Below are 15,174 nucleotides of genomic sequence, written 5' to 3' on the forward strand. Positions count from 1 at the left end.
CTTGGCAACCTTTCACACCTGGATAGAGTTTACGAGGAGCTCAGTCAGTGACTGATAAACCAAGGCCCAAGTCACACCAGTTAGTAATAGTGATACACTTGTGAGAGGGCTTGGCAAGAATGTTGACCTTGGGAAAGAGTTGCATGTCTAGTTAGGAAAATAATTGCAGGTGATAGAGCTGCAGCTGTCTACTTTTGGGTTGCAATAGATCACATTACCAGCGGTTGTTATTACATGGAAACTTCAGTTTTTTATTATTATTTCCGTGGAGAGTACATTCAGAATTTCAGCTTTTTGTTTTTGAAATTTTCAAGTGAGTGACTTTGCTCTTGGTTATATAAATAAAAGTTTCTTGTTAGCATGGAAATATATCTTTCCTAATGATGTTTCAGTACTGTATTTCTTTTGAGTCTTTCTATATTTCTAATATTTGTTAGAGTAACCATGAGCTAGTTGCTCTGCTTATCCCAAGGACAGTAACTCAGAATAAGGTATGGTCCTGTAAGCACCAATAGCCTATTGAGCAGCCATTTTTTTTAGTGTGACCACAAGCAGCCAGTATCTACTGAAAACATGGGTGCAGATGTCATTAAAGCTGTAATTGCTAATTCTCTACATCTGTGTTTTACAACAGTGATAATAGAATGGTAAGGAGAGGCACTTGCTGTTTCTCAGCTCGTGAAAGGCAATCAGTTTTGGTGACCTACTTACCTGATTGTGAGCACAGTGGGAATATTTCCATCCAATTGTTAGAACAACATTTGAATGTGTTTTTTTTGTTACATGGTACTGCTAAAGGTGCAGAACAGCACATGTAATTGTAGAGATTCTCACATTAACTCATGGAATATTATTTGCTATCCTTTGCACAGATATCCTGCTGGGTTTGTTTATATCTTTGCGGTGCTGTATTACATCACAGATCGTGGAGTAAACATCCACCTTGGACAGTATATTTTTGCCATCTTCTACCTCATTACCCTGCTGCTGGTCTTCAGGATTTATAATCATACAAAAAAGGTGAGCAGCATATTGGAAGTATAATAATATAGAAGGAATCGTTGTTCTTTAATACAAAGATTTGATCAACTTACTATCTGTGGAAAGAAAACAAAGTCAATGTTTCGAATTCATTGACTCTTCTCCAATCTGAAGAAGTGTCAGTGGACTCAAAATGTTAATCTCTGTTTTCTGTACACAAATACTGCCAGGCCTGTTGAGTTTCTACTACATTTTCTGTTCTGGTTTTCAATTTCCAGCATACACAGTTCTCTCTTTTATTTTGATCAACTTAACTCCTGTATTGTCATGTGCATACCATGCTATGAAAGTACCCACTTTTAAAAAAAATTGTTCCTGAAGTCTAATAAAATGATATTTGAATTTAAAATGTAGAGTGGAATTGTGCGTCAAAACCAGCACAAGTCAGATACAGCTGACTCCACTGCAATTACCAGGGAAGTTTAAACATGTTATAGGCAATTAGCTGAAATCAGGAGCCCTTCTACTTCTCATTCTAATTTATTTGTTTGCATGATTAAGAAAGTCCACTACTGTGCATTAGAGTTGGGGAGTTCAGAGGGTTCCAACTTGTTTAATTTAATACTTAACAAGGAAGTTTTAGAGGAATTAAATCCTGCTGTGACACCTGGCTAACTATAATGCTTATCACTTCACTGCCTGACCCGCTAACACCGTATCAAATATCCTTGGAACCTACTCCCACACCCCAACCTACCCCACACTCCCTTGACTCAACTCTCTCAATCCCATGATGTTCCAACTCCACCCCTGACCTACCCTAAGGCCCAACTGCCTGCCACTTGGTGCTTCTTCACCTACTTGCCACTCAGCCCTCTGTATTGTCTTACCTTGGGGCTTGTTGGACACTGATTGTGCCTCTCAACCAGGTGGTCCAAGTTAAAGTCCCGCTTGCTCTGCAGGTGTGTCAGAAAAATTTGTTCAGAAGTAATTCATATCTAATCTAGTCTGTAAATAGTAATAACTGGAAATGTTGAAAAAGTAGATTAAGTTGTTTTATGGAATGTCATTTAGGTCTGAGATGAAGAGAAATGTTTTACTTTGAGGATTGTGTACACCTAAACAGCTCATAAATGCCAGCCTATGTGACCGTGACAAAGATAAATATTCCCCCCTCCTCCTTCTCGACGTGCTGTAGCCTTTGAAACAGTTAATTACACCATGCTGTTCCAATGCCCCTCAACTATGCTCTGCCTGGGTGCCTCAACTATGCTCTGCCTGGGTGCCACAACTCCTAGTTAATTTAATTTTTATCAATCTAGCTGTACCAAAGAATCGGTTGCAATGGCTTCTATTTCCACTCTCACATCTGAAGGCACAGCTTTAAGTTTCCCCGTGCTGATGGCACCCAGTTCAATTTTACAACCACATCTCGAGTGTTACTAAATTATTGGACTTATTACCCTTATTCAGTATGGGATGAGCAGAAATTTCTTCCAATTAAATATAGGGAAATTCGAGCCATTGTTTTTGGTCCCCATTTCAAAATCTCACCGTTTTTTTCCTGTAGCAGTCTTGATCAGGCCAGTCAGATCACACCATGGATATCTCATTTGATACCAAGATAAGCTTCATAGTCAATTTCCTCCCTACACTACTCCATCTCCCCCATTCACTTTTCCTCAAAGCTACATACATGACCATCTGACCTCATATTATCTTTCGTGGCTTTGTGGCCTATGTTGTTTTATATTGCTCCAATGAAGCACTTTGGGGAATTTCATTGCATTAAAAGTGGTACATAAATATGTTTGTACCTTCAAAGCACAGTATCTCATTCAGTGGCATATATGTTGACCTTTTGAGTTCCAGGATGTAATGGTTACACTTTGTCAACTGTTTATAGATTATTTTTGCTACTCACAGTCTCAACTTTTTTGAGGTGACGTAGAATATGTACTTAGCCATCTCTTAGCTCGCTGATTCTTTTCATTGTGCATTTGCAAACTCTCCAGTTGTGGAGATTATGCTTAATCTTGACTTGCATTGCATCCATCCATGCATTATTTGATTTGCATAACAAGCAATGTTGTAAAAATGTTGGAATCGTTTATTAAGGAAGTACTAGCAGCCTATTTGAAAAGCATCCTAATCAAGCAGAGTCAGTATGGCTTCATGAAAGGGAAATTGTGTCTGGCAAACTTATTAGAGTTTTTCAAGGAAGTCTATGCTAGAGTGGATAAAGGGAAACCAATAGATGTGTTGTATTTGAACTTTCAGAACATATTCAATCAGGCACCTCACAAAAGATTAATTTATAACATAAGAGCGCATGGTCGTGGAATTAGATAGAGAATCGGCTAATGGGCAGGAAACAGCAAGTACGAGTCTGAGGTTCTTTTTCAGGCTGGCAATCTAATCAGTGAAGTTCTGCAGGGATCAATGCTAGGACTGCATCTGTTTACAACATGTATATTAATATCTTGGAGAAAGGAAATGGAAGTGCTGTAGCCTAATCAGCTGACACAAAAATAGTTGTGAGAGAATACAAACAGTTTACCCAGAGATATTGCTAGGTTAAGTAAGTGGGCAAAAGGTTAGCAAATCAACTGGGGAGAACAAAAGGACATTATTTAAATGGAGAAGAACTACAGAAAGCTGCAACACAAAGCGACTTAGGGGTACTTGTGTATGAAATGCAGAATGCTAGCACGTGGGAGGAGCAGGTATTCAAGATGGCTAATAGAATGTCTGTCCTTATTTCAAGGGGATTGATATATGAGTAAGAAATCTTACTGCAGCTGTTCAAGGTGCTGGTGAGACCATATCTGTGAGTAGTTTTCGGCCCCTATTTAAGGAAGGATATCATTTAATTGGAGGTAGTTCAGAGAAGGTTCACCAGAATAATCTCTGGTAAGGAGGGCTCGTCTTATGTGCAAAGGCTGAACAGGTTGGACTTCTAACTCACTGGAATTTAGAAAACTGAGAGGTGACCTCATTGAAATGTACAGAATTCTTAAGGGGCTTGGCAGGGCAAATGCTGGGAGGATATTTCCCCTTATGAGAAATTCTAGGATCAGAGTGCATAGTCTCAGAATAAAAGGGTGTCAATTTTAAGACTGAGATGAGGAGGAATTTCTTGAGTTGCAGAGTTATACAGACCCTTCGATCCAACTTGTCTGCACTGACCAAATATCTGAAACTGATCTAGTCCCATTTGCCAGTATTTGGTTGTTATCCCTCTCCATTCCTGCTATTCATGTACCCATCCAGATTGCTTTAAATATTTTAAATGTACCTGTCTCCACCACCACCTCATGCAATGCGTTCAATACACCTACCAATGTGAAAAAGCTTTCCCTTCTCACCTTAACCCTATGCCCTCTAGTTTTGGACTCCCCTCTCCTGGGAAAAAGACCTTAGGTAATTGCCATATCTATGCCCCTCATGACTTTATAAACCTCTGAGGTCACTCCTCAGCCTCAAATGCTCCAGATAAATAAGCTCCAGCCTAATCAGCCTCTCCATATCGCTCAAACCCTCCAATTCAGTAATATTCTTTAAACCTTTTTCTGAGCCCTTTCTGGTTTAACAACATCTTTCCAATAACAGAGATCAGAATTGAGTGCAGTATTCTAAACATGTCCTGTACAGCTGCAACATGACATCCCAACTCCCTATATTCAGTGTTCTAACCAATGAAGACAAGCAAGCCAGGCACCTTCCTCACAACCCTGTCTAGCTGCGACTCCACTTTCAAGGGACTATGCACCTGAACTGTTGGGTCTCTTTGTTCGGCAACATTCCCCAGGGGCTGACCATTAATTGTATAAGTCCTGCCCTGGGGTTTGCCCTGCCAAAATTCAATATCCTACATATATCTAAATTAAACTTCATCTGCTATCCCTCGGCCCTTTAGCCCATTTGATCAAGGTCCCTTTGTACTCTGAGATAACCTTCTTCACTGTTCACCACACCAACAATTTTGGTATCACCTGTAGACTTACAAACCGCTCCTCTTATGTTAACAATCAAATCATTTACGTAAGTGATGAGAAACAGTGAACCCAGCACTAATCTTTGCGGCACACGACTGGTCACAGGCCTCCAATCTGAAAAACAAACCTCTACCACCCCCTCTGTCTCCTACCTTCATGCCAATTTTGTATCCAATTGGCTAGCTTCCCCTGAATTCCATGTGATCTCACCTTGCTAACCAGTCTATGATGTGGGACACTTGTTCGAACGCCTTGCTGAAGTCCATATAGACAACATCTACTGTTCTGCGTTCAACAGTCTTTGTCACCTCTTCAAAAAAACTCAACCATGTTCGTGAGAGTGTTCAGAGTTTTTTGGACCTCCGTGCCCAGTGAGCTGTGGGTATGGAGCCTTATTCAAGTGGGTTAGAGGTGTTGGAGATGTATGTGGTGGCTGTATTAGCAACCAAAATTGAAAGATCTTGGTGTAATACACAATTGTTGCAGCCATTTCGTGTTCCCCACACCAGATTCAGCTAAGTCAGAACAGTATTGATATGGCCATGCACATACTTCTGAGCCATTGACTTACAATTTGTGAGGTTGGAGGGATGGAGTGAAAGAATAAGCCATTCCTGGGTTGTGCTGTACACCAACAATGATATTGATAAAGAATATCCATAGGTTACCTCTTTTCTCATTTAGTCAATAGTAAATGGCATGTTATGGATCAATTTTGATGATATGTTTCCATTGTTTATTGAAGCTTATCCTCCCATTGTTGGGGGTGATGGGACATGACACAGTTTGAATTCCATTGGGTGAATCTATTATAATGGAGTGCCATAAAATATTTTATGTGTAATGGATAACATTATTCTTCATGATTTATTGAAATCCACAATTTCTAATCTATCACTTCTTTTTCAGGTTCCACCATTTGTATTTTTCTTCATGTGCTGTGCCTCCTATCGGATCCACTCCATCTTCATCCTTCGACTTTTTAACGACCCTGTTGCCATGATGATCCTCTATGTAGCTGTGAACCTCTTTTTGAGCAATCACTGGTCACTAGGCTGCTGTTTCTTTAGGCAAGTACTGGAAGAAGCAAGACCTTTGTCATTTGTGTTCTAGTGTAATAGTAGTGAAAACATAGAGGCTTATGAAGAAAGACCGGATTATCAGACAAGTTTTTTTTCACTCTGCCAAGCACATTATTTTTCTTTCCATGCTTCGCAGTCACACGTTGAAAATTTATGAGGCCAATTTGGAAGAAGAAAAATTCCTGAACATTCCAGAGACAATCATCTAGATATATTCACAAAAGCAAACATCCTGCACATACTGCAAGGTGTTCCAACCATTCACAACTTTCTGTGAAAACAAAAAGGCTCCTCTTGTTTACTTTTAACTTTAGGGCTTGGAATGATGCCCTCAATCCTCCCGCATCTATCCAGTTCAAATCACCTACCACTTGAACTAAATTTAATAGCTTTCTAGAAGTCTATCATTCTGCAACGTGCAAAGCTCTATTTCTCTTTGCCTTGTTCAAATAACTTCAGCTAGATGTCTTTGGCTGTCTTCTGTTTATTTTCCAGGCCTCAATATATACAAAGCAAAGTCCCATAAAATTGTTGAAAAGCAATGTGTTTGTTACTGGAGTTCTGGTTTGAATGCCAGGACTCTCGGAATTCCTGTGCATGTCTTTGTTTAGCCTGTCCCAGGATGGATGTATTATCCCAATCGAACTGGTGTCCCTTTGTCACCTAGTATGGTGACGAAATGTCTGAAAATGCTTCCAGCTCAGCCAGCAAACTTGCTTCCCGGGCAACAGTAAACACATAAGTGAGATTCCACACTCAAAACTAACAGGGAGAAGACCAGCCACAAAACTAGAAATTGCTGGAGAAACTCAGGCCTGGCAGCATCTTTGGTTCTGAAGACAGGTCACTGGCCTCAAAACGTTGGCTCTGCTTTCTCTATACAGATGTTGCTAGACTTGCAGGGTTTCTCTAGCAATTTTGTTTTTGTTTCAGATTTCCAGTATCCTCAGTTCTTTGTTTTATTAAAGAGCGCTGTGACTAGCAATTAGGTTGTGCAGTTTGTGTTGCAACATTGCCCTGACATTCCTATTCATAAAGGTTTACTGACACTATGATGAAGTGTCTTATTCTGGAAGCAGAATTAATCAAAATTAAGCATAACTGTCAAAAATATCTTATTTGACAGTTGTTTAGACTTGGAGAATTAGAATCTACGTGCAGTAGTTATCTAGAGCACAAAACCAACTGTAATTTCATTCAGCCATTATAAGAAAATATGCAAAAAAATAAATACAAGCAACATATTAATACGCTAGGAAGGCAGCTGTTGAAATTTAGGGTGACCTCATTATTGCATTGCTCTGCATTACATTAAACTAAAGCTTTTGTTTTAATTCTTCCATGGAGTGTGAGCATCATTGGCAAGGGCTGCCCATCTGTAACTACCTTTGAACTGAGTGGCTTGCTAGACATTACAAAAGGCAACTAAGAGTCTGTAGATTTGGAATCACATAGGCCAGACCAGGAAATGACTGAAAAGGAAAAAGAAAAACAACTCATTGTTACACTGCACAGAAAGAAAGCTTGTTTGTTTTCCACTGTCAGTAAGTAAACCCAAGTGATAGAAATCAGATGGATTCTGTAGCAGACAGTCAATCAACTCCATTTATGTAGTGAGGGTAAAAATTAGTCTTTGTTGACATATATTTTTTATTTTACACAGGTTTTAGTTAGCATTCTACTGCACCAAAAATATAAATCCTATCCTGTTTGTTCCCTGGGCAGTTTAGCTGTTTCGGTAAAGATGAACATTTTGCTCTTCGCTCCAGGACTGCTATTTCTTCTCATCTCTGAGTTTGGAATGTTAAAGGCCATCCCAAAGCTTGGCATCTGTGCTGTGTTGCAGGTATGCTAAAACTAAGATCCGTAGTTCTCTCTGAATTAGAATAACTGTACAATGTAAAAGTGCATTTGAGTATAAATTATCAAATATACAAGTTAATGTGGTTTCTGTAGATCACCAGATAAATATTTGAGGAAAGTCACACAGCCTGTTTTAGTTCATCCTGTCAGAATACTTAACACCTTTCCACCAAGCTCAGCATCCACCGAGCTCATGTTACATGATTATAGATTTTTTTTTTCCATTTATTGACTTGATGTTAGTATTGCTGGCAAGAACTGTGATATATACCCAAGTCAGAATGGTATGTGGCCTGGAGGGGCTCTTGCAAATGGTGGGGATCCTTGGCGATGATTGATTGTCTCCAACAGAATTCACAGTCATTCACCTGGTCTTGTCGCCACAGCATTTATGTGGCTAGTCCACTTAAATGCCTAGTCAGTGGCAACCCTCCACGATATTGCTGGTGGGAATTCAATGATAGTAATGCTGTTGACTGTTGGGAAGATGATAATTGCCTGACACCTGTGAGATGTGAATATACAGCATTGGTACTGTCCATTCATTGTACATACAAATCTTTGTCGTTTGCTGTTTCAAATCTGTGAAAAATGTTCTATAATAACTGATCAGTTTACAGTGATTTTTCTTGATTTATTTTTGAAATTTTATAATTGTATATATCTTACCTAGAAGTTACACGTTCACCTAGAAAGGCTTTTCAACGGTGTCTCTTCATTATTCTCCCCTTGTGCTGGGGATATTTGCTGACACCTGATTGTCTTTGGATTCTAAATATCTGTTTTGAGTGTTATTCACAACAACTGCGCATTGTTCTCTGACTAGAAAGCTACATAGTTTGAATATGACTTTCGACTGAGTGAATTCTGAGGTAATCTTAATTTGCATTAAGTAACCCGTCCTTTTTCATACGTCCCGTTTTTTTAATTCATTTGTTAGTAGGATATGGGTGTTGCTGGCTGTCCAGCATTTATTGCCATCTCTTGAGAAGGTGGTAGTGAGCTGCCGTCTTGAACTGCAGCAGTCATCATGTAGTAGATTTATTCAATGCCATTAGGGAGGGAACCTCAGGACTTTGACTGAGCATCAGCGAAGAAATGATAATTATATTTCCAAGTCAGGATGGTGAGTGGCTTTTTTTTTGAGGGGGGACTGGCGGAGGTGTGGAGGGAGTTGCAGTTGGTAGTTGTAGGGATTGGAGCTAGCTAGAACTTGTTGACTGAGATCCTTGATTGGGGTTGTTAAGCTTGACCAATCGGGAAAGCCATGACTGACCAATGTAAATAGGGAATCTTCAGGGAGAGGTTGGCACCGCGGGGTGTGAAGTACTTTGTTTCCCCCATTAACTCTATTTTGATATAACCCATCCCTTCCCCTTCACCTTTTTCACATAAGCATTGCTTACTCTGGGCTTCACTTCTCACTGGTTCATTGGCTGCATTGGTGTCTTTTCTGGTGGTGGAATGTTAATTAAAGTTATTTTCACTTTATGTTTTTTCTTTGTATCTTGCACCTGCAAGCACACATGAACATGGGTGCTGAGGAATTTGAGTACTACCGCTGTATGGTAGTATTTTGTGTGTGTGTGTGTGGAGTGAAGGCGAGCGGAAACAATTATAGCCAGGGGATTTAGAATCTCCTCAGTTCGGGAGACTGACTCTCAGCTGGCTGGTGACAGCCAGTGTATTGTGCACAAGTAAACAAAGGGTGACTTGGTTGAAAAAAAATGTATAAACAGAGGACGGTCAGGGAATGGTGAGCACTGTGGGGCTTGGGATGCTTTGTTTCCCCACCAACTCTATTTTGATATAACCCCTGCCCTCACCTTCTTTTTCAATCATGCAATCATTGATTGAAGGAACAGAGCGCTGATCCTCACTGGCCACTCCAGTATTTGTTTTTCATGGTGATAAAATGCGCATAAAGTTTTCTACACTCTGTGTCTTCACTATATTCCTACGCCTACACCGCAAAGAAAAACCAGGATATTACAATCTCCTCAGTTGAGAACGAACTCCGGGTTGGCTGACTGCAGTCTGTTACTAAAAACACAAATTTTCAAAACTTTTTAAAAATTAAAAATGTATACACTGGATTCTGAAACTCTGAGCTGGCTAGCCATAACCAGTGTACGGTGTGCAAGTAAATAAAGAGTGACTTGGTGGCGGAATATCAGCATCTTTGCAGTTATTTCAAGTGTTCTCATGTATCTGCTGCCCTTGTTCTTCGAGATGGAAGTGGTTATGGGTTTGGAAGGTGCTATCTGAGGATCTTTTGGTGAATTTCTGCAGTTCGTTATTGAAGGTAATACACTGCTATTGGTGAGTGTCGGTGGTAGAGGGATGTGGATGTTGTGCCAATCAAGTGAACTGCTTGTTCTGGATGATGGCAACCTCCTGGTATGCTGATCCTGGTATGTCCTCTTGCCAGGTTAATCTTCTGATTTAATTGTAATACTTAAGTGAGAGATATGCCAGACTATGTGATTGTTTTGGATTTCAGTTCTGCTATTGTTGATGGCCCAAAGCCCAGTCTTGAGTTCTTAAATCTGTTTGAGGTTTGTCCATTTAGCACCATGTAGTACAACACGATGGTGTTCTGAAGGTGGGACTTTGCTTCCACAAGGACTGGTCACTACTAACAATATTGTCAGGTGCATTTGCACCTGGCAGATTGGTAAGGATTAGGTCAATTATGTTTTTCTGTCCTTGGTTCCCTCATCACCTGCTCCAGGCTGAGTCCAGCAGCTATTGGGATCCAGTCATGTTCCAGGAGAGTAGTGCTGCTGCCAAACTACTCCTAGTGGTAGACATTGAAATCCCCTGCCGACAATAATTTTGCACTATTGCCATCCTCCATGTGTTGTTCAAAATGGAGGAGTGCTGATTCATCAGCTGAGGGACAGAGTATGTGATAATCAGCAGGATGTTTAAGCTGTTGCAATGAGACTTTAATGAATCTGGTGTTAATGTTGAGGCTTCCAGGCCAACCCTTCCCCAGAATGTATCCAACACTGCTGAGCCTATCCTGCCGGTGGGACATGATGTACCTAGGATGGTAATCATACTCTCAGAATCCTGCCTAAGAGATATTGTAAATTGTAAATCAGTTACTGGTCTTGACTGTGAGACGCTCTCCCAATTTTGACATTAGCCCCCAGATGTTGTAGGAGGACTTCTTTAGGGTCAGCATGTGTTCTTACCATTTGTCTTTATCAGTTCCTAGGTTGGTGCCAGGTGGTCCACCAGGTTTCATCTTTGTTGACACTTTGTAGCGATAGGTATATCTGAGTGGCTTGCTGCTGAAAATGTGTTGCTGGTTAAAGCACAGCAGGTTAGGCAGCATCCAAGGAACAGGAAATTCGACGTTTCGGGCCAGAGCCCTTCATCAGGAAGTGGCTTGCTGGGTCATTTCAGAGGGCTGTGGGTCTGATGTCACATGTAGGCCAGACCAGGTGAGGATGGCAGATTTCCTTCCTGAAGGACATTGATGAACCAGATAGGATTTTCCAGCAATTAATAATAGTTTCATGGTCATCAGTAAATTCTTAATTTCAGATACTTTTATTCCCCATTTGCTGTGGCAGGATTCGAACCCTTATCTTTCGAACATTAGCTGAGTTTCTGGATTGATAGCCTAGTGATAATAGGCTATTACCTCCCCTCTTATTAAATCAAACCCATTTATTTCTATACTTTTTCATATTGTGTCTGCGTGTTCTGCATCGTATTCCTAATGGTAGTTTTATTGTCACCATGCATATTCATTTTATGCATCACTTCTAATCAGTAATTTTGTGGAATATCTTGCCAGTGACTAATGCAAACCTCACTTGAAAGAAACTGCAAATAAACAGAGCCCCCATCATTGATTTTGTTTTTAGCCATATTCACATGGAAGCTGGTTTTCTGTGAATAAATATCTCAATCTGCATTATTCAAGACTGGAACTATATATTGCAGGGGTTAAATGAGATTAAGTGCAATGCTTCTGCTAAATTACCAAGCTGTCAAATCAAAATGTCTGTATTTTCTACCCTTTTCAAATGTCTGCATTAGCCTCATACTCTGAGATGGATTGACAGCTTTCCACTTGAGCAGAGAACCGATGTTGCAGGACAGGTGTTTGTAAGAGCAACTGTCCAGTTGTTATTTCTGTTTAAATTGCCCAATGCATTTTCCTTTTGTTTTTGCTGCGATGGCAAGTTGAAAATCTTTGTTTCTGTGCTCTTATTACATTATGTTTGAGCTTACAAGGGATGGAACTATTGGATCCATATAAGACTGATTTCTCTGTATCATTTCATTATTTAAATAGCACCTGTTATTTGATAGTGCAGCCAGAGACCACCTGTACATGAATGCTTTGAGTAATTGTTTAATTTGTGTGAATATTTTATTACATCAAGTAAGAGCACAATGAAGTTTTGTGGATGTCTCCTAGTTTTTTTAAAATATAATTAATCTTGTGTTTTCTGAAAATCACTTGATTAACCAAACTCATCAGTCTTCAAAAACTGTCAACGATGTATACTTTATTAGTGCCATTCAGCAATAGTCTAGGACATGCTTCGAAATAGAATTGTAAATATCCTTGACTAAAAGACAATAGTGAACATGATGAATTTTTACAACATTCAATGACTCATCATCACAAAGCTAAATTTAACAGCATATATAAGAGAATAAAGACACATTTTCAAAGTCTTTTGAGTTGCATGCATCACACCATTCACAAGAATACCAATTCAAGGGGAAAATTAAGGAGTCGCTTATGTAACCTGATTTACACATAGCATGTTAAATGTCAAGAAAATGCCAAGATGGCAGAGTAGGCAGCAACCGGGCTTGTCCTCTTTGTCTGCTTTTTTTCTTTTTCTTTCACCTCTTTTTTTTTCTCAAACTTACCTGAGGAAGAGAGCTCTTCAGTGGAGAAGGTGGCATCAGTGAGCTCCAGAGCAGCAGCAATGTCTTCAGAGGCAGTGTGGTTAGAGTTGGTTGGTCAGCCTGTGAAATGTGGAGTGGGACACTTGCTTCCACGTGGAGTGGGCCCCTGGTGGTGGCATGGTGTGGGCTAGAAAGCCTGAAGCATGGCTCTGGTGGGGGCATGGTTTGCGCTGGGAAGCCCAGAGCAGGGTTGTAGCAGTGGAGAAGGAAAAGTTGGGCTCTCATTAATTTTAGAATAAAATAATAAAGAAAAGAGAACAATGTGAATGGCGACGGTACACATTTTTCACTGTATTTTGAATACATGTAACAATAAATGATTCAGTAAAAGCAATCACAGTAAAGCAGTAAATGTATGAAACATGTCTTTATTCAATTTGTTCACAGCTTGCATTAGCCTGACTTTATAAAATTAATTGAAAATTGTTGAAAGTTACCTCAAAAACAAATCTCACCATATATCTACGTGGCTAGAATATTGGATTTACAGACAGTTTTCCAAATTTTCATTGCCATGCATGTTCTCTTGGATCAAATGACCATAAAGAAAACACATTTGGCTGTGAGCCAATGAGTTAGTTATTGGTCAAAGCTGATCAAGCTTTAGTCCTTAGTCGGCAAACAGTAGAGACCAGAAACTTGGACACACTGTCTTGAACTGCTTAGCTACTACTACATTGCCTATATACTATTAACTACTGTAGTAGTATCCTCTGTTTCTCTCAAAACGCTATTTCATTGTTTGGGACCTCGTGATAGGCAATTCTCTTCAGCTGGTCTGAAGCTGTAAACTCAAACTAAATCAAAAAAGGGTGTACAGTCTTCTAACTTTTTGCTTTTGTGAGGCTGTATGAATGTGGGAACTGTCCTATACCATATAGAATTTCAATGGATTATTAATTTAAGATGTTAAATCAAGTTTATTATAATCCCAGTAATATATATTCATAACAAAATACAGCCATACATATTCGGAGCAGAAACAAACCATTCAGTCCATTGAACCTGCAGCAACATTCGCTTGGCGCATGGCTGATCAGTTTGAGTTCTAATTCCGCATTCTGATTTATTCTCGATTTTAACTTTTTGGCTCCCTTGCTTCAAGAGAATATATTTGCCTCAGAATTAAAAATATTCAGTGACTTCCATCTCCATGCCTTCTGAAGCAGACTTCTGGCAGAGTGGCACAGTGGTTAGCACTGTGAACCCGGGTTCAATTCCCATCTCAGGCGACTGACTCTGTGGACTTTGCACGTTCTCCCCGTGTCTGCGTAGGTTTCCTTAGGGTGCTCCGGTTTCCTCCCACAGTCCAAAGATGTGCAGGTCAGGTGAATTGGCCATGCTAAATTGCCCGTAGTGTTAGGTAAGGGGTAAATGTATGGGTGGGTTGCGCTTCAGCAGGTCGGTGTGGACTTGTAGGGCTGAAGGGCCTGTTTCCACACTGTATGTAATCTAATCTAAAATCCTTGGGAGGACAAATTTCTCCTCATTTCTGTCCTGACAGGATAAGCCTTAATTTTAAAATCATGCTTCTCCTGAGGAAACATCATACCTCATCCATATTGTCAAGATCACTCAGGACCTTTATATCCTTTAATCACCCCTCCCTCTTACAAACTCCAGTAGAAACAATCCCAGCTTGTTCAACCTATCCTCATAAGGCAACCTGTTAATTCCAGGTATCAATCTAGTAAACCTCCTTCAATGCCTATACATCCTTTCTTAAGTAAGAAAACTAAAACTGTGCAATATGTGATCCCACCAGTGCCCTGTATAACTGAAGAGTAATGTCCTTATTTTTATGTTCAGTTCCTCTCGTAATAGTGTAGTAAAAGTGTAGTATCCCATTAGCCCCTTGATTACAAGGTACAAGCAAATATTTGTATATTTAATCTGCCATGTCCTTTATAATCTACTACTAACTCCCATTCTCTCTCATCAGACGACCAACACTTACTTTACTATTTTTTAATTTTAAATGCCTGTAGAAACTCCTGTTATCCATTTTCAAATTTTGAGTGAGCTTCCTTTCATATGCTAATTGATTAATTTGTTAGTCCTCTGCCATTTTGTGTATTTTATCATCTGATCTGTCACTCATCTTGTATAATTATATGTATGGCAATAACATTGAAACGTGCTTGGATGGTAAGACAAAAAAAAAATACTGCAGGTGCTGGATATCTGAAATAAAAACTCATGTGCTAGATAAACTTTGACAGGACTGGCAACGTCTACAGAGAAACAAAAGAGTGAATATTTCAAGTCCAATATGGCTTCAGAACTAAAGAGTGGAAATGTGA

General features: G+C 39.8%; 1 protein-coding gene across 1 annotated transcript in view; it reads left to right on the forward strand.

Annotated features, from left to right (window-relative positions):
- The window catches only part of alg3 (ALG3 alpha-1,3- mannosyltransferase), a 35,213-nt gene that overhangs the window by 3,391 nt on the left and 16,648 nt on the right, over window positions 1-15,174 (forward strand). Inside the window, exons 3-5 of the mRNA XM_060834679.1 lie at window positions 873-1,020; window positions 5,889-6,049; window positions 7,787-7,907. Coding sequence (XP_060690662.1) covers window positions 873-1,020; window positions 5,889-6,049; window positions 7,787-7,907 — 430 coding nt within the window. The remainder of the gene's footprint in view (window positions 1-872; window positions 1,021-5,888; window positions 6,050-7,786; window positions 7,908-15,174) is intronic.

Source organism: Hemiscyllium ocellatum, chromosome 13 (assembly GCF_020745735.1).
Source record: "Hemiscyllium ocellatum isolate sHemOce1 chromosome 13, sHemOce1.pat.X.cur, whole genome shotgun sequence".
Lineage (NCBI taxonomy): Eukaryota > Metazoa > Chordata > Chondrichthyes > Orectolobiformes > Hemiscylliidae > Hemiscyllium > Hemiscyllium ocellatum.